The sequence below is a fragment of the Typopeltis vanoorti genome, chromosome 5 (genome assembly GCF_054136105.1).
Source record: "Typopeltis vanoorti isolate ZY-2024b chromosome 5, IOZ_Tvanoo_1.0, whole genome shotgun sequence".
NCBI classification, from domain to species: Eukaryota; Metazoa; Arthropoda; class Arachnida; order Uropygi; family Thelyphonidae; genus Typopeltis; species Typopeltis vanoorti.
This window is the reverse complement of record NC_143553.1, coordinates 37,051,314-37,077,239: the sequence shown is the minus strand read 5'-3', so window position 1 is coordinate 37,077,239 and position 25,926 is coordinate 37,051,314. Positions and strand designations below refer to the sequence as shown.

The following is a 25,926-nucleotide window of genomic DNA, read 5'->3' as shown; positions in this document are numbered from 1 at the left end:
GCTTTTCTTCCACAATTCTTCTCAACCGTTTCTCAAGTATACTTGCATAGATCTTGCCAGGAACACTCAGTAGGGAAATACCTCTGTAATTCTCACAATTCAGTTTTATTTCCCTTTTTATATATGGGTACTATGAGAGATCTACTCCAATCATCGGGAATTCGTCCCTCCGTCCAGGCTTTCTGAACTATGCAGTGCAGCCACTGTAAGACTCTTATACCACCATACTTCAGCATTTCTGATCGAATATCATCTACTCCTGCTGCCTTTCCACATTTCAAGCCTTTGATGGCTTTTTCTACTTCAAGTATGGATATGTATTCCTGACTGCATGCCTGGTCAGTGTTTTTTTATCACGGTGCTGTCATCACTGCTTGTTTAATTTAGCAGTTTTTCAAAGTAATTACTCCATACTTCAAGGATATCTTTTTCTCCTGTTTTCATTTCACCTTTATCATCTCTAATTCCTTTTACAGCACTCTTTCCTCCATTCCTAAGCTTCTTCAACAACCTCCAGAATATTTTGCCACCTTCTTGATATTTATTTTCTATATTCTTGCCAAAGTCCTCCCATGACTTTTGTTTAGCTAGTTTTACACACTGTTTAGCTTTCTTACATTTGTCTCTGTATTCTGTAAGAGTAAAAGCTGACTTATTTGCCAGGAATTTTTGATATGCTTTCTTCTTTTCCTTCACTGTCTCTTTAACTTCCTGTGTCCACCAGGGAGTTCTGATTTTTTTATCCTTGCACACAACCTCACCACATGCCTCTCTGGCAGAATCAATCAATGTTTCCTTCAGAGTTTGCCACTGAATCTCCAAGGTTTGATTCCTGTTCTCAAACTCTTTCATTTTCTTTTCAATAATATTCCTGTATTTTAGTCTACAGTTCACATCTGAGAGCTGCTCAACTTTTATTCGCTTTAAAACTTTCTTACATGTTATTCTTTTCAATATGAAATTCAATTTTATCCTGCTCAAGACTAAATAGTGATCACTTCCAATTTCAAATCCTCTGTACACTCTGGTGTCCTGCACCAGGGAGAAAACATCACTATCAACAATAACATAGTCAATGAGACTTTTCTTATTCCTAGCCTCTTCTCTCCATGTGAATTTGTGCACATTTTTATGTTGGAACATGGTGTTAGTAATAACCAGTCCATGTCCTGAGCAGAAATCCAACAGATATTTGCCATTATTATTAGCTTTGCTCTTTTCTCCAAATTTTCCCAAAATATTTTTGTATGTCTCGCAATCATTTCCTACTCTACTATTTAGATCCCCAACAAGGACCAACTTTTCCTTTTTCATTGTGTCAGTTGCTTTTTCTAAAGCCTCAAAAAATTCCTCCACTTCTACCTTAGTAGAACCTTCTGTGGGACCATAGGCACAAATAAGTCTCATTGTCCAGTTCCCCATTCTCATATTTGCCCACATTACTCTACTTGAGACTGACTGCCATTCAAGAAGATTAGCCTCGTATTTTGTGTTGAATACTATGGCTACTCCTTCTTTTCCTTGATTGTCATTGCCTGAATATAACATTTTGTATTTATTGCTCAGAAAGATCTCACCAGTTTTGGTCTTTTTTGTTTCAGTCACCCCTATTATGTCGATCTGGTACTTATCTAATTCCTCAGCTAGCTCCATTTCTTTGCCATTCAGGCTTCTTACGTTGATAGTACCGATCTTTAACTCTGGTGATGTTGAGTTGGGGTTTGTTTTCAGATTTGTTCCAGTAGCTGACTTTTCGCTGTTCGCCCTGGTTCCCTGGCGAAAACAACGGGGGCCTTGTTTAACCGGGCGACGCCCCAGCCGGCATGAAATTTTGTCATGTTGTACCATCATTTTTTATTTTGGTTTAACCAATAAGAATATACAATTTGGTCGGCTAAATCCCAAATTGCCAGCCCATCCTCGTTCGTTCAGTATCAAAGTATATACCCAACAGGGTGCACCACGAGAAGGCGAGGATTGGACATTAGGTCAGAAGCCCTGGTCGGTTCTCCGCATTCCTTTAAAGGCTATGTGGAGGTCTCCTCTCAGTTATACAGCTTTGACCCTTAAGCACCCCCTTAGAGAACCTATAGAACAAGTAAAACATTTCGGTTATTTAGGCATGATTTTTAGTGAAAATGATAAATTAATTATGGGTATAGACAACAAAATCAACAAAACTAGTATGGTAGGAAGTCAACTGAATAAATTTATATGGAATAAGACAGAAATTAGTTAAAACACTAAATAAGCTGAATATAAGACAGCGTACAAACCAATTTTAACTCATGTATCAAGAGAGCTTGGTTAGAAATAAAACACTTAACCACAGATATGAGTCCTGAGAAAGCTTAGGGGCATGAACAGATGCATCAATGCCAATATCATATTAAAAATTAGGATATCAGGAAAGAACTGTACATTGTTAACATCAAAGAATGTGTTTGCCGAGCTAATCTCAGGTGGTATGGTAACTTAAGCAGAATGGGAGAGGAAAGATTAGCAAAAAAAGTGTTTTCTGCAAAGGTTGGCAAGATATAGGTGAATGGATACAGTAAATAGTGCCTACAGAAGAAAGAAATATAAGATCTGATAATGTAGTTTTGGCAGGTAATAGACTGATTTGGAGGAAAATTGTAGACAGGAAGTTAATAATGATGCGAGTTTTTTATGTAGTACTATCACATCATGTACACCCCTTTGGATACATGTCAGGAATTTGATGATGATGAGGATAAAAATAATAATGATGATTTATTACAACAGTTATTCAATTTAGTCAAGGAATCTTGCAGACTTGAACTGGATTTATTTAATAAAAGTATAAGATCATCTGTATAAAGAAAAGAGCTGAGATTAACATCTCCAATTTTGATATCAGGTTTAATACCACATGCCTTCATAACGTGATCCATATAGATAATGAATAACAGAGAGGATAAAGTATCAGAGTATCTGACACCGGGTTTCACATGAAACCATCTTACTGTACTTCCTTCAATTCTAACTGCTCACTTACAACTCTATTTGGCCTGAATCCAGTCACCAAGCTTCCCCCTCTGCAATCTACCTGAACTACTTCTCAAGTATACGTGCATAAATCTTACCAAGATCATTCAATAGAGAAATACCTCCGTAATTCTCACATTCAGTTTTATTTCCCTTTTTTATATATTTGCCTTCATACCAAATTTATTTATTTTTTTTTTTTTGCCGGCCTGGTTTGCCGAGTGGTTAGCGTATCTGCTCTACAGACAAAAGGCTGTGGGTTTGAATCCCGCGTGGGCATGAATCTTTGTGATTGTCTGTAGAAATACTAGTTATGGTGGTCAGCGGTAGATGGCATTGGTGTAGATGATGAAAGTAGTTGCATTTCATTGTAGTTGGTGGATTGAGTGGTGGAGATTTGAGAGCTGTGGAGTAGGAACCCTCCCTTGACGAGGCTTTGACTCCCTGGAGGTGTCACGTGATAATAATAAATGTGGGGACTACAAGAGCTCTACTCCAATCATCTGAAATACATCCCTCTGTCCAGGCCTTCAGAACTATGCAGTGAAGCCACTACGACATTTATACCATAGGCTCAATACATCAGTATTTCTGGTTGAATATCATCTACTCCAGCTGCCTTTCCGCAATTTAGGCCTTCAATGGCTTTTTCTACTTCAAGTATGTATTCTTGCTTGCATGCATGTTGAGTGTTTTTTAACACTGTGCTGTCGCTGCTTGTTTTTCAGCAATTTTTCAAAGTAATTACTCCATACCTCAAGGATATCTTTTTCTCCTGTTTTCATGTCACCTTTATCATTTAATTCCTTTTACAGCACTCTTTCTTCTATTTCTGAGATTTTTCAACAACCTCCAGAATATCTTTCCGCCTTGATATTTATTTTTTATGATCTTAGCAAAACTTCCAATGACTTTTGTTTAGCTAGTTTTACACAATGTTCAACTTTCTTACATTTGTCTCTGTATTCTCTAAGAGCACAAATTGACTTATTTGTTTGGAACTTTTGATATGCTTTCTCCTTTTCCTTCACTGCCTCTTTAACTTCCTGCGTCCCCCATGGAGCTCTGATTTTTCTATCCTTGCAGACAACCTCACTACATGCCTCTCTGGCTGTATCAATCAGTGTTTTCTTCAGGACTTGCCACTGAATCTTCAAGGTTTGGTTCTTGTTCGCAAACTCATTTTTTCTTGAATAATGTTTGTAAATTTTAGTCTACAGTTCACATCTGAAAGCTGCTCAACTTTTATTCTCTTTAAGACTTTCTTACATGTTCCTCTTTTCATATGAAATTCAATTTTATCTGCTCAAGACTAAATGGTGATCACTTCCAATTTCAAACCCTCTCTACACCTAGTGTTCTGCATCACTGTCAACAATAACATAATCAATGATATTTTTCTTATTCCCAGCCTCTTCTCTCCATGTTTATGTTGGAACATAGTGTTAGTAATAACCAATCCATATCCTGAGCAGAAATCCAACTGGTATTTGCCATTATTGTTAGCTTTGCTCTTTTCTCCAAATTTCCCCAAAATAATTTTCTATGTCTGACAATCATTTCCTACTCATCTAATTAGATCTCCAACAAGGACCAACTTTTCCTTTTTCATTGTGTCAGTTTGCTTTCTCTAAAGCCTCAAAAAAATGCCTCCAGTTCTACCTTAGTAGAACATTCTGTGGGACCCAGGCACTAATATATCTCATTGTCCAGTTCCCCATTCTGATATTTGACATCAAATTGCTGCCATATTAATGAAAACAGGTTTATTAATTACTGTACTTAGAAAGAATGTTACTACACTACAGTTTTCAAATTTATATTCAGTCTTATTGGGATTGTCACAAAGGCTTGGAAGTTGAGGATCGTTAGTATAACTGCATGTTTCATGGATAACTATTTCATCATAGATCTGTGATGATGCAGGGGAAAACATTACTTCCCTTGAAGCTGATGCCACAGCTTCTTCGGACATAAAAGCCTACTGCTCTGACAGACATTCTTCTTGGCTATGTTTTTTAAACATTTCATCAAAATGAAGTTGATTAATGTTAATTCATGAATCTTGTCAATCAACCTACCAATAGTAAGTCTTTCATCACTTGCAGTGTTTTTATCAAAATTAAAAACATCTATATTTCAGTGTCAGTATAATGATGAACAACATAGGAATGGTTGTCAATGTTCATCCACTCAACCAGATTGTCTTCATTAAGCTTATTTACTATATCCTTGGTAGCAAATTCCATACCACTTTTTGCATACTCAAGCAACTCATGATCAACTTCTTTCTCCTTTGATACACTAGATATTGTAAAGACATTGCCAGCATTTTCATCAGCAGAATACATCAAAATAGGCCATAACTTAAGACAGCATTTTTTAATGTTCACACTTGTACCTTCTCCAATGCAGGAGCAACATACCAACTTCTTTCATGTCAAATTCTTTAACTAACATCTCTATAGGCTTGCCAGCAATTCATTTATCAAATGTTTCATGAAAAGTGAGCCTTCAGTTATCCTTTGTAGAACATAATATTCCTTGGTCTTTGTGTTGGATAAGGGATATACAGTATAAAAATTTTTCTTACACAGGATTTCAGCTCTGGGGTGATCTTAACAATTGTCCAGAATGAGAAGAATTTTGCAATCTTCCAGTAGACATACAAATGCGCAGTGTGCTGGAGTTCGAGCACAAAACACTTTTCAAAATTCCACCATTGTGTGAGTGGTTGTTTCTCTCCAGAAACCATAGCAGATGAGAGTTACTGTTTTTTTACAGAATCTTGCACAAGCAGCTGGTCAGAGCAAATGGTCAAGAGTTCATGGATGATTTTGGATCTTTCCTTGGCTTAGGAAAGCCAATAATAATTGCCTTTTGCTAAGTATTTGGAAATATGATCTCACAAAACATTTTGTTGTAAAGATGCAACAGTTGATAGATGTTTAACAATTTCAACAGTGGATGTTGTCTGATTCAACAGCAGTTCAGTGACATTTAAACAAAGAAACTTGCATTTCTTCTTTCCCTAACAACTGTCATATTCTTCAGTATGGTTTGTTGGTTTTCCAGTTTTGCATTTTTCATCAAGGAACTCAGAGGGATAAGAAGATGCAACTGATGTTTTAGCAAAAATATTCCTAAGTGTATTGGCAACTGTGTGGCTATTATGTTCTAAGATGGAGGAGTTGGTGGGTGATGTATGAGCCTTTTGTTTTACACATTATGTCCCAAACGTCTTTACTGCTGGCTGCTCTCATACTGAAAGATTTGTACTGGGTCCAGGATTCCTTTTGAATCTGATACAGGATGTATCTTGCTTGAGAATACCTGAAAGCAACGCGGTCAGTTGTTGTGGGGTATCTTTGGAAAATAATTATGATCTTCTTTGACTGTAGTGTAGTTGTCATTCCTCCATGGCCTAGGAATATATGGAAACTGTTTTTGGAATCGTAGCTTGTGTAATCACTCTGTTACAAGATTCACTGCATCTCTGATAAGACATAAGCTAACTGACGCAAAATAAAATTCTGCCAATGGCGAAAATGTGGACCAGTCAGTTTGTGCAATTCTTTGCTGTGATATTTGTGATGTAGGCTATATTTGAACACTTGATTCCTCCAACTATGTTATTCCCGACTTATATCCAACCTATATATTAATAGTCAGTCATGGGGTAAGATAACAATGTAATTATATTTTTTTAAATTTTAGTTGGTTAGAATGTTTCAGATTCGTATCCGTGATAGTGTACTGACTTCAAGGATCAACATGTTGTGTATTCTAAAGAATTAGATTCCGATATATAAAAAATTAAACTATTTACTGTAAACATATATACAAACAGATCCAAATTCTTAGTACTTCATTGTATCTCTCTAAGGAGATCTGACATTCTTATGTTAAAAAGTACTAAATTAATTTCTAACTTCTTAATACATAAAGTAATTACATGGCAATTTTAAGAATTACTCAGTATGAGCTCAATAATTTTTTCATATTCTGACAGTTGAATTCAATACTGAGAGATAACATTAAATACTTTACAAAACAAACTGAACATAGCATTCAGCTGAAAGTTCTGTAGTTTCACTTGGCCATATGAGAACTTCCTTTTGCAGCACTTATTTTATTGTTTTTACTCATTCATTCATTTTTCCTTTTGTCAAATTCCTTAGAATACATTCAAAGTTAAAAGGCCTTATGTAACTAATGTGCTTACATATGTCTTCTTTCAGCAAGCACATTTCCTTAAACACGTCTTTTTTTCTTTCAATTTTCTGAAGTAAGCGTGAAGAACAATCACTCAAACAATATGATTACATTTAATTGAGCAGTTCCAAATACACTTCCAATAAAAGGAAGTCTTTCTACAGATTCCTTTTGCTCCTTGGAATATCACTTGCCCTTCATCAAGCACAAAATATTCTCACTAATCTATGAAGGCTTGATATATTATACTGTCCTTCAATTATTAACATCAGAATTTTGTATCCTTCGAGAGTAATTAAAAATGCATATAAAAACTTTCCTGAGATAAAATAACTTAGCTTGGTAGTTTATTAGACCTTTCTGGCTCTCCTTCCTTGCTTGCCTGGCATTCCTGTTACCTAGCAAGAGCTGTTCTAAAAACAACTATCAAACATGTCTGTTACTGAGATTCAAAGCAAAACACAGGTCACAAATTGGTTGCCGTTACTACAGTGCTCACATGTTGTACAGCAAAAAGTGTGATATATGAAAACTACTGTAAACAAACATACAACATTTATGTGCTATTCTCTAAGGATTACAACATACAGCAAGCAAGTTTGCTACTTACTTACTTACATTTAAGTCTCCTTTAATATTGTTACTGCATGGCGACTCTGGTAATACCAAGCATAGAAAATTGTACTGATGAATGCAAACACATATATTCTTTCAGATTATCATATAACAAAACATATTTCTCATCAATGAAATTTTCACAAAACATACATTATTCCATAAAAAATGAACATAAGTGAAACTATTATGTAAAGTTTTTACACTAGTATATGGTTGCAAATGCAGAAAGCGATCACAAGAAAGTGAACACTTCAAAAAAGACTGTCATTAGATTCCCACTTTAAACAGTGGAAATAGAGAGAACAGACAGTTAAGTCAATGGAAGTGAATGTTCAGATAGGCACATGAGTGTTGCTTCCTGTGTTTAAGAAGGAGATATTACTGTTGCCGAACATATGTCAGCAACTCTTCCTTTGATGTTTGTGTGAGTACTACCTCACAGAGGTAGTACTCACAACAAAACCCAATTAAAAGTAACCAGGATGGTAGCTGCAATATAACAAAGTCATCTTGAGTAAATAGGAAGAAAGTAGATGCACCATACTGTTATCACAATTCTGACTGAGAGTTGGATAACAACTGCTTCTACATTAGTGTTCAGTGGAACTTGCTGGAAGGGAGTATGGCTGCCAAAAAAGGTTAGCAACTCCTCAGGGGTTTAGTCATCCCCTGTCCTGTCCTTATGAATGATGGTTACATTACAGAATACTGGATCATCACTTGACTTCAGAGATGTTTCCTGCAGACAGAAGCATATTGGCTTCTGCAAGAGAGGCTTGATGTTTTATCAATATCCATGACAATTCCATTGTAGAAATATTTTTCATCAACATCATCGAATTCCTGATATGTACCCTCAAGGGGTGTACAGGATATGATAGTACTACATAAAAAACTTACATCGTTACTAATTTCCTATCTACAATTTTCCTTGGGGTGCATTTCAGGATTTGTTCCAGTAGCTAACTTTTTGCTGTTCACCCTGGTTCCCTAGCAAAAACATTGGAGGCCTTGATTAACTGGTGACACCCCACCCAGCATGAAATTCTGTCGTGTTGTACCATTATTTTAGATTTTGGATTAAGCCAATAAGAATACAATTTGGTCGGCTAAATCCCAAATTGCCAGCCCATCTTCATCCCTTCATTATCCAGATAGATACCTAACAGGGTGCACCATGAGAAGGTGAGGATTAGACATTAGGTCAGAAGCCCTGGTCAGTTCTCCACATTTCTTTAAAGGGTGTGTGGAGGTCTCCTCTCAGTTATACAGCTTTCACAATTAAGCACCCCTAAATATTTTCATTATTTCTGTTTTGGTGGCATCATCTGGCTTCCTATGTTGAGAGATTTTGTTTTCATTATTCTAGATTTTTTTTTCTTTTTTGTGAATTGTAGATGGCCAGTATCAATCATTTCTTCTGGAAAAACATTGAGGATATCATCAAATTTTCCTCCTCCCCCCACCCCACAAAGACATTTAGTACATTAAATATTTTATCATCCCGAGGGAGAGAGAACCATGCCATCTGTTAATGGGCCATCTTTTAAAGGGTCTGACATCTTTGCAGTCTGGTCTCACTCTGAAACAAAACTATTGTCCAACCACAGAAGCGAGAGCCGTTGTTGGCAGACTGCCAAGAAGAGTCAATTCATGTTAAAGGGGAAAAAGAAATAAGGCGATGTACAAATTGGTAACCAACACACGAAATCACGTGCTTTAAACGTAAAATTTTCCAACTGTTATACAACCAAAATTTTTACCACTTTAAAAACATTAATGATCATAAAACAGAAGTTAATTTTTCGACGTGTAATAATAAACAACTCATCCCACAATACGGATTAATTACTCTATTATCGGAATGGATTCTCCTTTTGACATGCGCAGAAGTGTCGAAGGGTATCACGTCTGTGGGCATACAGTACTTCAGTTTCTGGATAAAATTTACTCCTTATATACTTCCATCAAGTTCACTAAATGAACGTGAATCCAACAACAATCTTCCCTTTATTGGATACCTTAATGTGTTGTAACTCTGTCGGTAATATTGAATTGTCTCTTTCTATTCAGAAAATGAAATTTTATGTATTAAATCAATTTGTAACTATAATTTGGCTAGTTTGACACAAAGTCTACAAATTCTATTAAGTAAGCCTCCATTTGATGACCTGTCTTCTGACTCTTGAAACATGGCTGCCAGCTTTCTAACTGTACACTACACATGAACGGTAAATGAATCTTAATGTATGAATATTTACACATGGTAAATGAATCTTTACTCTCCAACTTCATAACCAGTTCTGAGTACCACTCAGTCTCATTCTTTCATCCCTTCTTCACCTGAGTGCAGTTTGCTGATGACAGTAAATTACTTTTTTTCATTTGAAAACCTTGCAGTATACAGGTATCAAAACTTCTAGAATATGCACCACTCTAAATTCTAAATTGTAGAAAATCTCAATCCTGTTTGATGATGCAATAAAAACCCTTTTCTTCAAGTGTTACTTTTAACAATATTCAAATTTCTAGACAAGATTTCTCTTCTTAGGATAACTCTTTCGCTACAAATGTTACATTATCTCTAAACTGCTATTAACTCTATATAAATAGTATATAAACTGTAAATCTGTCCGACCACTGAAGGTTGCTCTTACATTTGTGTTGGTTCCCATACAAATTCCTTCACTCATTGCAAAACAGAGCAATCATGTTGATCAATGACCTCATGTATTTTATTCTATGTATTAAGAATTTTCTACAGATATTTTCATAATCACAAAATCAATACCAATAATCTTTATTTATATTTTAATATAAAGCCAAGATAACTGCTACATGTGCAAGCACATTAGTGCTATGCGAAGTGATTGATGTACGATCAGTGCACTGATTTCCTTACTTTCCTAAATCTGTAAAGAAATATATGGCAGGGAGTATCTGCTGAACATTGGTTCAATTCTGCATTTTCCAAACTTTACTTCTCTATTAATTTCCTCTTACTGCTGTTATTTGAAATAACTTATGATCTTGTGCTAAACAAAATAGGCTTATAAACATTCAATTATTGAGTATTTTAAGTATCACATATAAGTAAAAATAACTACTAATGCATAAGAGTATGACTCATTACATAGCACAATATACCTTGACCATGGGGGTGTGTGTTGACTTCTTTCCAAACAGTGTATATCCTAACACTCCTTTTTTTTTTCCAGTATACAAAGTATACAAAAGCCTCCATAGCTCAGTTGGAATAGATGAAGCCCTTTGGTCGGAAAGACCAGAGTTGAATTCCCGTCAGTGACGTGAGGAACCTTTATTTGGTCACTTTTGACAAAAGGAGAGTTAGTCTGTCTCATATGGAGGTAAGGGTTTTTTTCACGTGGAAACTTAGGTTTTTTTGTTTCCCCCAGTACAGACAAACAAACCCCATGAACCCACACATCTACGGACATAGGACACACCGAGAGACATAAATAAGGCCAGCCAACTTACCATCGAGACGGTTGCAAAGTCCACAGCTAAGAACCTAAAAGATTCATGAAGGCTTAAGAAGAATAATATACAAATTATACAAGAATATCACTTTCCTCCTTCCTAACAGTGTTGCCTATTTAGATAGAAGAGTAATGCTACAAATCTGAAAACACACCCCAACTCAACATCACCAGAGTTAAAGATCGGTACTATCAACATAAGAAGCCCGAATGGCAAATAAATGGAGCTAGTTGAGGAATTAGATAAGTTCCAGATCGACATAATAGGGACGAATGAAACAAAAAAGACAAAAATTGGTGAGATCTTCCTGAGCAATAAATACAAAATGTTATATTCAGACAATGACAATCAAGGAAAAGAAGGAGTAGCCATAGTATACAACACAAAATACAAGCCTAATCTTCTTGAATGGCAGTCGGTCTCAAGTAGAGTAATGTAGCCAAATATAAGAATGGGGAAGGACAATGAGACTTATTTGTGCCTATGGTCCCACAGAAGGTTCTACTAAGGAACAAGTGGAGGAATTTTTTGAGGCTTTAGAAAAAGCAACAGATACAATGAAAAAGGAAAAATTGGACCTTGTTGGGAATCTAAATAGCAGAGTAGGAAATGATTGTGAGACATACAAAAATATTTTGGGAAAATTTAGAGAAAAGAGCAAAGCTAATAATAATGGCAAATATCTGTTGGATTTCTGCTCAGGACATGGACTGGTTATTACTAACATCATGTTCCAACATAAAAATGTGCACAAATACACATGGAGAGAAGATGCAAGGAATAAGAAAAGTCTCATTGACTATGTTATTGTTGGTAGTGATGTAATCTCCCTGGTGCAGGACACCAGAGTGTACAGAGGATTTGAAATTGGAAGGGATCACTATTTAGTCTTGAGCAGGATAAAACTGAATTTCATATTGAAAAGAATAACATGTAAGAAAGTTTTAAAGCGAATAAAAGTTGAGCAGATCTCAGATGTGAACTGTAGACTAAAATACACAAAGATTATTGAAGAAAAAATGAAAGAGTTTGAGAACAGGAATCAAATCTTGGAGATTCAGTGGTAAGGCTTGAAGAAAGCCCTGATTGATTCAGCTAGAGAGGCATGTGGTGAAGTTATCTGCAAGGATAGAAAAATTAGAACTGCATGGTGGACACAGGAAGTTAAAGAGGCAGTGAAGGAAAAGAAGAAAGCATATCAAAATTTCCAGGCAAATAAGTCAGCTTGTGCTCTTAGAGAATACAGAGACAAATGCAAGAATGCTAAACACTGTGTAAAACTAGCTAAACAAAAGTCATGGGAGGTCTTTGGCAAGAATACAGAAAACAAATATCAAGGTGGCAAAACATTCTGGAGGTTGTTGAGTAAGCTTAGCAATGGAGGAAAGAGCGCTGTAAAAGAAGTTAGAGATGATAAAGGTGACATGAAAATGGTAGAATCCTTGAAGTATGGAGTAATTACTTTGAAAAACTGCTAAATGAAACAAGCAGTGATGACAGCACAGTGGTAAAAAACACTGACCAGGCATGCAGTCAGGAATACATATCCATACTTGAAGTAGAAAAAGCCATCAAAGGCTTGATATGTGGAAAGGCAGTAGGAGTAGATGATATTCGACCAGAAATGCTGAAGTATGGTGGTATAAGAGTCTTACAGTGGCTGCACTGCATAGTTCAGAAAGCCTGGACAGAGGGGACGAATTCCCAATGATTGGAGTAGAGCTCTCATAGTACCCATATATAAAAAGGGAAATAACACTGAATGTGAGAATTACAGAGGTATTTCCCTACTGGGTGTTCCTGGCAAGTATACCTGAGAAACGGCTGAGAAGAATTGTAGAAGAAAAGCTTGGTGAAGAACAAGCTGGATTCAGGCCAAATAGAGGCTGTCAGGATCAGATCTTCACTTTACGACAAATAGTCGAGAAAGCATGGGAATACAACAAAGATGTGTATTTAAGTTTTGTCGATTTGGAAAAGGCATATGACAAGGTGCCAAGAGAGAAGCTATTCAATACGCTACAGTAATGTGGTGTCAATGGGGCATTATATCAAGCAATATTTAGTCTTTATTTGAGTTGTAAGTCAGCAGTTAGAATTGAAGTACAGGAAGATGATTTAATGTTAAATCTGGCGCGAGACAAGGATGTACATTATCCCCTCTGTTATTCATTATCTATATGGATCACATTATGAAGGAAAGTGGTATTAAACATGATATCAAAATTGGAGTTGTTAATGACAGCTCTTTGCTTTATGCGGATGATGTTATACTTCTAAATAAATCTGCTACAAGTCTGAAAGATTCTCTGACTAAATTGAATAACTGTTGTAATAGATATGGTATGAAGGTCAGCAATAAAAAGTCAAAGACAATGAAAATAGGCAGAATCATTGAAAATGTCAACTGTGTTGTGAATGGAGAACCTGTGGAACAAGTAAAACATTTCAGCTACTTAGGCACGATTTTTGGTGAAGATGGTAAATTAAATATAGAAATAGACAACAGAATCAGCAAAGCTGGTATGGTGGGAAGTCAATTGAATAAATTCATATGGAATAAGAGAGTAATTAGTCAGAACACTAAATTAGCTATATACAAGACAGTGTTCAAACCAGTTTTAACTTATGGATCTGAGAGCTGGGTCAGAAGTAAACACTTGACCAAAGACTAGAGACTGCAGATATGAAAGTCCTGAGAAAGATTAGAGGCATGAACAGATGGCATCAATGGCAATATCATATTAAAAATGAGGATACTAGGAAAGAACTTGACACTGTCAGCATCCAGGAATGCGTTAGCAGAGCTAATCTCAGGTGGTATGGTCACTTAAACAGAATGGGCAAAGAAAGAGTAGCAAAACAAGTGTTCTCTGCCACGTTGGCAGCAAAACGACCCAGAGGAAGAGCAAGATATAGGCGGGGTGATACGGTACAAAGTGCCTTAGATGATAGAAATATAAGATCTGAGAATATTGTAGTCTTGACAAGTAACAGACTGATTTGGAGGAAAATTGAAGATAGGAAGTTAGTAATGATGTAATTTTTTTCATGTAGTACTATTATATCTTGTACACCCCTTGAGGGTACATGACAGGAATTTGATGATGAGTAATGCTACAGAGAAAGAGATTTTCATTTAATTTCAGTCCTTCAAATTATAAACAAGTTTATTATGTACCATCATATTATCAAATACTGAGGGGAAAAGGGGGGGGGGGGGTATATTTTGGAATTATACAGTACAATGTAATCTACATCAAGTGCTGATGTTACCTTTTCATCAAACGATCATCATCATCATCAAATTCCTGCCATGTACCCTCAAGGGGTATACAGGATATGATGGTAATACATGAAAAAAATTACATCATTATTAATTTCCTATCTACAATTTTCCTCCAAATCAGTCTGTTACTTGTCAAGACTCCAATAATATCAGATCTTATATTTCTATTGTCTAAAGCATTTTGTACCGTATCAATCCACCTATATCTTGGTCTTCCTTTGGGTTGTTTTGCTGCCAACCTGGCAAAGAACACTGGTTTTGCTAATCTTTCCTCGCCCATTCTGTTTAAGTGACCACACCACCTAAGATTAGCTCTGCTAACGCATTCCTGGATGCTGACAATGTCAAGTTCTTTCCTAATTTCCTCGTTTTTAATATGATATTGCCATTGATGCCATCTGTTCATGCCTATAATCTTTCTCAGGACTCTCATATCTGTGGTCTCTAGTCTTTGGTCAAGTGTTTTACTTCTGACCCAGCTCTCAGATCCATAAGTTAAAACTGGTTTGAACACTGTCTTGTACACAGCTAATTTAGTGTTCCGACTGATTTCGCTCTTATTCCATATGAATTTATTCAATTGACTTCCCACCATACCAGCTTTGCTGATTCTGTTGTCTATTTCTATATTTAATTTACCATCTTCAGTAAAAATCGTGCCTAAATAGCTGAAATGTTTTACTTGTTCCACAGGTTCTCCATTCACAACACAGTTGACATTTTCAATGATTCTGCTATTTTCATTGTCTTTGATTTTTATTGCTGATCTTCATACCATATCTATTACAACAGCTATTCAATTTAGTCAGAGAATCTTGCAGATTGTAGCAGATTTATTTAGAAGTATAACATCATCAACATAAAGCAAGGAGCTGACATTAACATCTCCAATTTTGATAACATGTTTAATACCACTTTCCTTCATAATGTGATCCATATAGATAATGAATAACAGAGGGGATAATGTACATCCTTGACTCACACCAGATTTAACATTAAACCATCTTCCTGTACTTCCTTCATTTCTAACTGCTGACTTACAACTCAAATAAAGACTAAGTATTGCTTGATATAATGCCCCATTGACATCATATAACTGAAGCGTATTGAATAGCTTCTCTCTTGGCACCTTGTCATATGCCTTTTCCAGATCGACAAAACTTAAATACAGATCTATGTTATATTCCCATGCTTTCTCGACTATTTGTCGTAAAGTGAAGATCTGATCCTGACAGCCTCTATTTGGCCTGAATCCAGCTTGTTCTTCACCAAGCTTTTCTTCCACAATTCTTCTCAACCGTTTCTCAAGTATACTTGCATAGATCTTGCCAGGAACACTCAGTAGGGAAATACCTCTGTAATTCTCACATGCAGTTTTATTTCCCTTTTTATATATGGGTACTATGAGAGCTCTACTCCAATCATCAGAAATTCGTCCCTCTGTCCAGGCTTTCTGAACCATGGAGTGCAGCCACTGTAAGACTCTTATACCACCATACTTCAGCATTTCTGGTCGAATATCATCTACTCCTGCTGCCTTTCCGCATTTCAAGCCTTTGATGGCTTTTTCTACTTCTAGTATGGATGTGTATTCCTGACTGCATGCCTGGTCAGTGTTTTTTACCACTGTGCTGTCATCACTGCTTGTTTCATTTAGCAGTTTTTCAAAGTAATTACTCCATACTTCAAGGATATCTTTTTCTCCCGTTTTCATGTCACCTTTATCATCTCTAATTCCTTTTACAGCACTCTTTCCTCCATTCTTAAGCTTCTTCAACAACCTCCAGAATATTTTGCCACTTGCTTGATATTTATTTTCTATATTCTTGCCAAATTCCTCCCATGACTTTTGTTTAGCTAGTTTTAAACAGTGTTTAGCATTCTTGCATTTGTCTCTATATTCTCTAAGAGCACAAGCTGACTTATTTGACAGGAACTTTTGGTATGCTTTCTTCTTTTCCTTCACTGCCTCTTTAACTTCCTGTGTCCACCAGGGAGTTCTGATTTTTTTATCCTTACAGATAACCTCACCACATGCCTCTCTGGAAGAATCAATCAATGTTTTCTTCAGAGTTTGCCACTGAATCTCCAAGATTTGATTCCTGTTCTCAAACTCTTTCATTTTTTCTTCAATAATCTTTGTGTATTTTAGCCTACAGTTCACATCTGAGAGCTGCTCAACTTTAATTCGCTTTAAAACTTTCTTACATGTTATTCTTTTCAATATGAAATTCAATTTTATCCTGCTCAAGACTAAACAGTGATCACTTCCAATTTCAAATCCTCTGTACACTCTGGTGTCCTGCAACAGGGAGAAAACATCACTATCAACAATAACATAGTCAATGAGACTTTTCTTATTCCTAGCCTCTTCTCTCTATGTGAATTTGTGCACATTTTTATGTTGGAACATGGTGTTAGTAATAACTAGTCCATGTCCTGAGCAGAAATCCAACAGATATTTGCCATTATTATTAGCTTTGCTCTTTTCTCCAAATTTTCCCAAAATATTTTTGTATGTCTCACAATCATTTCCTACTCTGCTATTTAGATCCCCAACAAGGACCAACTTTTCATTTTTCATTGTGTCAGTTGCTTTTTCTAAAGCCTCAAAAAATTCCTCCACTTCTACCTTAGTAGAACCTTCTGTGGGACCATAGGCACAAATAAGTCTCATTGTCCAGTTCCTCATTCTCATATTTGCCCACATTAATCTACTTGAGACTGACTGCCATTCAAGAAGATTAGCCTCGTATTTTGTGTTGAATACTATGGCTACTCCTTTTCCTTGATTGTCATTGCCTGAATATAACATTTTGTATTTATTGCTCAGAAAGATCTCACCATTTTGGTCTTTTTTGTTTCAGTCACCCCTATTATGTCGATCTGGTACTTATCTAATTCCTCAGCTAGCTCCATTTCTTTGCCATTCGGGCTTCTTACGTTGATAGTACCGATATTTAACTCTGGTGATGTTGAGTTGGGGTTTATTTTCAGATTTGTTCCAGTAGCTGACTTTTCGCTGTTCGCCCTGGTTCCCTGGCGAAAACAACGGGGTCTTGTTTAACCGGGCGACGCCTTAGCCGGCATGAAATTTTGTCATGTTGTACCATCATTCTATATTTTGGTTTAACCAATAAGAATACAATTTGGTCGGCTAAATCCCAAATTGCCAGCCCATCCTCGTCCATTCAGTATCCAAGTAGATACCCAACAGGGTGCACCACGAGAAGGTGAGGATTGGACATTAGGTCAGAAGCCCTGGTCGGTTCTCCGCATTCCTTTAAAGGCTATGTGGAGGTCTCCTCTCAGTTATTCAGCTTTGACCCTTAAGCACCCCCCATATTCCTATCTATCATTCCTAAATAAATAACAATCAACAATAAGGTAAATCAAAATATGCTGTCACCAGCCCAAAATATTTAGCTGTTGCTATTTATGTTCCATCATCAAACGATACCTTGGTAAAACATGTTCTCTTTTTACGCATACTATTGCAATCCCAGAAGCTCTGCATAGCAGTCAATTCTAACTAAATAAATAGTGGTGTTATCTGTTTTCCCTTCTCAATTTCTCAAGTATCTATAATATAGAATATCATGAGTTGGGAGATGGTATTATTGGTTTAACCAATAAGAATACAATTTGGTCAGCTAAATCCCAAATTGCCAGCCCATCCTCGTCCGTTCAGAATCCAAGTAGATACCCAACAGGGTGCACCATGAGAAGGTGAGGAATGGACACCTAAACAGCACTGCATCTGATGATAAAATATTAAACATGATATCACCAAATACGGAACTGCAGCATTTGAGTATTTTTAACAGACATGATTGCATTAACTGAAAATATCTACATATTCTAAATATTTTTTTTTTTATAAATGAATTATGTAAGAATTTATTTTCAATTACATATGAATGAATTTAATAAACTATGATGACTGTGGATAAAATATAGATAAAATTCTACCTGTAAGTCATTTCTACGAGCAGCCTCAACAACCATATTCTCCAAATAAAATGGAGTTGCAAATGGAGCAAGTTCCAATAATCTGGTAAATTCAATAGTTTGATATACTTGTGAGACCTAAAAGAAATTTCCATTTCATTAGGCAATTCTGTAAAGTGATTGAAAGAATGATATTTTGTTAAGAATTTTTCTTGAACATTTTTTTATAACAGATAAAGTGAAAAGCAAAGTTTTTCTTTTCTTTTTCTTTTTTTAAATCCCACTGAATGTTCAGAACCTGTATTTTATTCAAGCCAATGTTAAAGTTTATTCAAAATCTTTAAAAGGAAACAGCAAAGAATTGATTTACTTGGCTATCGACCCGCATAGAAATTATAGCAGTTATAGAAACCATGATTGTCTGTGAAAACTAATAGTTTCATGACACTTCAGGCCACCAATAAAAATGCTCATGATGATACAATAGGCAATGAAAATTTTATAGCATATAGATGAGCAACATTAAGAGATAACTGTATTATTCTGAATAAGTAACATACATAATTAAAAATATTTAACATGGATTAATTACAGATAATCTCAAGTATGCTCCATCCAGCCAAGGATTAAGGCATTAGCTGATTTTTTTTATTTTTGTCATGAACACAATGATGAACTTTCTACAAAAAGTAAATTACAAATAACAAAAAGTAAAGTAATTTAATTAGAGAAAGGACTGAACTCCCTACTAAGTTACTTTGAAAGCTGGGGACTATCTCTTAATCTCAACAAAACTGTTGTTTTTGCTTTCCACAAGGCTCAGAGAAAACTAAAATAAACTTCTGCAGCACAACTCTCAACCATGAAAGTTAGTTTCACACTTCATCATAGTCTAAGGTACAAAACACATTTGGAAAAAACAAAGTTAAACACCACTCTTAAACTCTATATTGGAGTTAAAGAGTGGTGTGCCACAGGGTTCTGTTCTTGGACCACTGCTATTTAATTTGTTCATTAATGATATAGGAAAGGATCTGAGAGGAAATGTTCAGTTATTCGACGATGATCCAAAGTTGGGTAGAGCAATAGTTAATACACATGTCAAAATTTTGCAGGATGATTTGAATATTGGCAGACTAGGCTAAGGAGAATGGATGTCAGTTTAATGTGGCTAAGTCTAAGGTTATGCATTTTGGAGTGAAAAGATTATCAGCAGTATACCATATTGGTGGAACCGCACTTCAGGAAACTGACAAAGCCAGAGACTTGGGAGCGTTAGTGGATAGGGAGTTAAAGTTTAGGGGACATATATCAAAAGTTGCTAAAACAACTCATCAGATCACTTGGTTACTGAAAAATCCTTTAACAAGCAGAGACAAGCAGGTTATTGTTCCTCTTTATCGAGCCTTGATAAGACTCCCACCTCGACTACTGCATGCAGATCTGGTTACCAGGATGGGTAGAGAGGATCCAGGGGCGAGTGACCAAGATGGTAGCAGGTCTGTGGAACTAACTTTACAAGAACAGGTTGAATATTTATGGGTTACAGAAACTGGTTGATAGGTAGAAAAGGGATGCCATGATTGAGACATTCAAATTACTGAGGGGTTTTTACAAGATTAACTCAGAGGGAATTTTTCAGAACAGGTGTGGTGATGGGTGAATTAGGGTCATCCATGGAAACTGAGCAAGAGTGTAGTTAGCAACAGTGTTAGAACTAGGTTTTTTACCTGGAGAGTGAAAGTGGAATCAGCTGCCAGTCTGTTGTGGGTACCATGACTGTGAATGAGTTCAAAGCAAAGTATGATAGTTACTGTGCAAATGCTAAATATTTCTTGACATGATGTTTAGGGCTTCCCTTGTTGAGTCTGAGAACTCCTTGGAGTTGCCTGTAATAATAATATCTGCCAGGAACAATATCCTAAACAAGCTAACAGGCACAACTTGGGAATGTTGTGAGGTTGTAATGCTCAGACTCAACAGCGGCCTTGGCTCTAGTCTTCCCTAATGCGGAATATTGTTCACCAATTTGGAGCTGAATTCACCACACGGCACTCACAGACATGCAGCTTCAAATAATATTGAGAACATCTATGGTACTTAAAGATCTGCTACTCTCCCATGGTTACCTGTTCTTTACTACATCAGAAGAGAAGAATCTACCAGCAAAGAAAGGAAGAAAGAAAGGTTTACTATATAAATCAGAAATAACATGCATCTTGCTATAATTAAGATATCTCTCCACCTCCAGCCCGCTGCCTTACTCATAATCTACACATCACTCATATGGCTAGTATAGGTATCAGATGATGGTCCTCAGTACTGGTAGAAAGACTTTGAAATGAATTACAAACAAGAACATGATTATAGATCCAACTATCAAATCCCCAGAATTCAATCCACCTCAACACCTCTGGTGCCAGCTAAAGAGATTTACGATCGGACAATCAAGGCAACCTTGCCCACTTATTGCATCTGTGAAGAACTTCACATTGTTTTATTGTTAGATCAGACTACATAACATTCTGTCTAACCAACTTTATAATATGGAAACGATTTATTAAAAAAAAAACAGATTCAAACAGCTGAAATGAAATTTCTCAGAAAAACCCATGTGCCAAGGCTAAAGTGCTGTGAAGAATTCATGTTGAAGGTTTAATGGAATATTATCAGTACTGAGAAAGAATTAAAACTAATTTTAATGCTTCCAATATTTCGTCTCAGTCAAAGAGAAATTTTCAGGGATTACAAAAAAACTTTTCGTAACAACACACACAAATACAATACAGTGATAAGTAAAACAAGTGAGTGAAACTGAAGTTTTTTGTAATCCCTGAAGATGTCTCTGTGACTGAGATGAATTATTGGAAGTATTAATATTAGTTTTAATCCTTTCTTAGTGCTGATAATATTCCATTAAACCATCAACATGAAGTCCCCCCCCCCCAGTAAACTATAAAGTTGATATAAATTAAACTAAGAAACTTGAATTTTCATCACATATATTCAAGAAAATCGACAACAGAATCACACTGTTTCAGACAATACTCTATAGTGTTCGGGTTAAGAACCACAACATGACAACAGTTCTGCAGCATTCTCTTTCCCAGATGCCTATTTAAATTAGGTTTGGATCCCCCCCCCCCTATTCTGTGAGTGGCACAGATTGGAGATTGGAGAATACCTTCACTGAATGCAGGTTGTACTCCAGTACCAGAAGCTAACAAGATTTTTCAATTAACAAGAGCTCACTTTGCTAACATATATTAACCAGATATACATAGCATGGTGCACAATGCTTCTGCTGCATTGGATGAGGATTTAGAGGTGCATGAGTATGAGGTAGAAGATCTGTTGCATATAACCTGGATAAAAATTTGTCAATAGGGAATTTGACAACAGATGGACCATCAGCTCATTTGCTAAAAGACTGTTTAGCTGAATTGACTAGGCCTTTCACATATTTGTATAACTTGAGTCCCAGCTCAGGAATGATACCACAGGAATGGAAGGAATGTATGATAGTTCCATTGTACAAGGGTGATGCAAAAACTGATCTGTTTAACTATTGGCCTATCAGTATCTCTGATATGGTAATGAAGATTTTAGATTAGTTAGATTAAGAACTTGCATATAGAAATGGATAGAAAAACAAGTGATACTCTACAAAGAGCACCATGGATTTACTAAAGGAAGGTTCTGTTTTAGCAATTTGATCATATTTGATAATAATGTTATGGTTGAGTTGGATAGAGGGAATGGTACACTATGATAATGTTGGATTTTGCTAAGGCACATGATCCAATCCCATATATTCCAGTTGCATAAACTGGAATATATGGGATTGGAATATAAACTCTTGACTCGGATCAGTGGATGGTCGACAGACAAATATCAAAAAGTTATATATGGTGGGTTGAATCTGACATATTTAAAGTGATCAGTGGTGTACCTCAGGGTTCAGTTCTTGGGCCATTGTTGTTCAATCTATACATTAATGACATCAAGCAGGGTTTAACATCAGTGTGCAATTGTTTGCCAATAATGCACATGCACAGTAATCAGGGATGCTACTGTTATCCAATACTTACAGAATGATTTGAATAGACTGGATATTTTGGCAAACGAAAATGGCTATAAGCTTAATGTTAGCGAGTGTAGTTATTCACTTGGTGTGATGAGATTTCCAGTGGCATATCATATTAATGTGGTTATGCTACAAGGCACTGATGAGGCTACGAATCTTAGCATAAGTTAAAGTTCAAAAGCCACATAACAAAAGTCGTAAATCAGAGAATAATTGTGATATTGAAGTAAACCTTGACATGCAAGGATACAGAAGTCATTTTCCCTCTTTATAAGGCTTTAATAAGACTGCAGTTCGATTATTGTAGCAGATTTGGTCTTCTAGGTTGCAGAGTGATAAAAAAGCTGTGGAAAGGGTGCAAAGAACAGTTACAAAGATCATGTCTGGATTATGGGATTTAGATTATGAGGACAGATTGCGACTATGTGGATTACAGTCTCTGGTTAACAGGAGAAAGAGGGGTGATATGATAGAAGTCTGTAAATTTCTGTATAGGTGTTATAGGATATCATCTGCTGGAATTTTTTGTTATATGGAAGGTGGGAAGAGAACACAAGGGGCATCCATGGAAGTTAAGTTTGTTCGCAGTCAAGAAAGGGATAAGAGCTAGGTATTTCTCTCACAGAGCAGTGAATGGGTGGAATGATTTGCCTTTAGAGGTAGTGAGTGCATCTAGCGCGAATGAATTTAAAGGAAGGTATGACAGCTGGTTTGGGTGATGTATCCCTGGAGGTATCAGATGATAATAATAAATATATGTATGTATGTATGTATATGTGTGTGTGTGTGTGTGTGTGTGTGTGTGTGTGTGTGTGTGTGTGTGTGTGTGTGTGTGTGTGTGTGTGTGTGTGTGTGTGTGTGTGTGTGTGTACACAGGTTGGTAAAGTCATGGAACATGCCATTGAAAGAGCATGTCTTTGTGAAACAATTGCATAAATTTTTAATATAATTTTTTTTTTAAAAAAATTATAAAAAACCACACCACATAAATGCTTTCCATTTTCAGCTGTTCAAAGACAGGCCCTTTCTACGGAATGTTCAATGACATGGGACACCCTGTAAATCCTTAACATCCACAATTTAACAGGAAACCTTTTAGGGGCTCTATACTCTAATTATATTGGGAATACTTTAGTTATACACCTGCCAAGAGTTCATTTATGAAGAATATAACGTCCTGGGAATATTATTGTACTGAACAGAAGGTTTTATGACATACACTTTTCTGGAGGTATCTGATGAGAATGTACAATTCAAAACCTGCTGTCAGGACAGTGAAATCTAAACAAACACTAATAAAAGGCAAATACATGGGTTGCTGGTTGGGCAGAGTTGTCTTAAATAGTGCAAGCCAAGGCAAAACTAATGGTGAGGGTTGTATTCTCATATGCTTTCTGATAAATTGGTTTAGTTTTGGTTCTATCTGGCTATAGCAATGATAGATTAATAATATCCTTCTGATAATTCTTATCTCCACACCATTCTTCAGTGGAGAATAAGAATTATCAGAAGGATATTATTAATCCATCATTGCTATAGCCAGATAGAACCATTTCCCCCACCCCTTTATTTTCATCATTCCTTCTATTGCTGTCCTTTGAAAGACTTCCTTCTTAATTTCCTAGAGCACAATCCACAGATCATTAAATCCAATGTTAACAAGTTTCTTTTCCTCTCCAGTACTAAAGTACTCACATGGATTTAATTAAAATATGAAAAATGGGGGCAGCGGCATGTCTATATCTCCCTCTTCAAGAAAAATATTCAAGATATCAAAATTAACTCTCTGTAGATACAGAAAGAGCTGTTTTTCTGGAGGCTTATCCTTGTGTAATGAATTTCTTTACTGATCTAAAAGATGCTCTGAATATTTCTTCAAAATGGTTTGCACAAAGATATCTCTTAAAATGAGTTCCTTTATGGAATTTGGGAATCCTGTAAACACATTTAAATCCTCCTGGAAACAAGAAAGGCAACATTTTCCAAACAGGATGTTCAGATGTCAAATGTAGTACATAAAAACTGGTACACTGCAAGAATCTCTGCTATTTTATTTATTTTTCCCCTGATTATTCATCTTCTCCATGTGCTGGATATATGGGAAATCCTTAAGTGAAATCATGATATTTATCATGATTTCAATTAAGGATGGAGAATTTAGTGCTAGAGTTTCCTACACACATATGGAAGCCCACTATCTGGCAAGCAATGGATAAGCTCAAAAGTTAAACTCCAGCACTATAGCAAGTCTTGGAACCTATCTTTACACCAAGGGTAAGTAAATTTATTACAATAGCTTTCACTCTTGCAGGCAAGCATGCTGGCTAATTTATCTTAGCCAAGTCATAAAGATTGCACATCACTTGGATACTCATTTTCAGAAGTCCATAGGTTGTGCCAGGGGTCGGCAACCTGCAGCTCGCGAGCCACATGCGGCTCTTTAGTTCCATACGCAAATATTATTTATTTTATCAAAAAAAAAAATTTAAAAATCGTTCTGAATCGATTAACGAGGATTAGGCACCGATTCTATCTCTCAGCCACTTGTATTCGCTTTTCACCTCACCCCTCCCCCATGACACGCATCGTCACCGTCGTCAGTCCGTCGGAAGCTCTCGGAAGTTTATATGTTTGGCAATTTTCATTGATTTCGGCATAGCTGGGCATAACACCTTTACTCGTAAACTAAGTATCTAATATTTGCCAAAATTAAAAAAAAAAAAACTAAAATGTGCAGACTGCACCGTGATAAACACGTTCTGACAAGTCCGTTCGTGCCAGTCGGCGATCACCGCACACGGGAGGCGACCACAGATGCGACGAAACTATGTACTTATAGTCAATCAGTACGTGAGAGAGTGAGACAAACAGTGTTTCGTGTCTAAATTATTTATTTTAATAATTAAATTATTAGAGAATTATTTATTTTATTTAGGTAGGTATTTTTAATTGGGAAATATCGTTGTAAAATGTTTTTTGATAAATTATATTTCATTATGCCCAGCTTCTCGTATCCGCTAAAACAGTACCTAAAATGTCTTCAAATGTAACATATTTGCAGGTGGAAGATATTCAACCTTCTTCTGCCTTATCACTTGCTATAGATGAGTCTTGCGACATAAAAGACACGGCACAAGTTGCCCTTTTTGTCAGGTATATGTCTTCCCAAGGTCCAAAAGAAGAACTTCTAGGATTGCTACCGCACTCGGGACAAACTAGAGGGGAAGATATAGCGAATGCCATGCAAAAATGCCTT

General features: G+C 36.3%; 1 protein-coding gene across 2 annotated transcripts in view; it reads right to left on the bottom strand.

The window, feature by feature from the left end:
* eIF3a (eukaryotic translation initiation factor 3 subunit a) overlaps positions 1–25,926 on the bottom strand; it is a 378,310-nt gene that overhangs the window by 171,813 nt on the left and 180,571 nt on the right. For both annotated transcript variants that reach the window (XM_090393079.1, XM_090393080.1), the window contains exon 9: positions 18,605–18,721. In XM_090393079.1, coding sequence (XP_090249205.1) covers positions 18,605–18,721 — 117 coding nt within the window. The remainder of the gene's footprint in view (positions 1–18,604; positions 18,722–25,926) is intronic.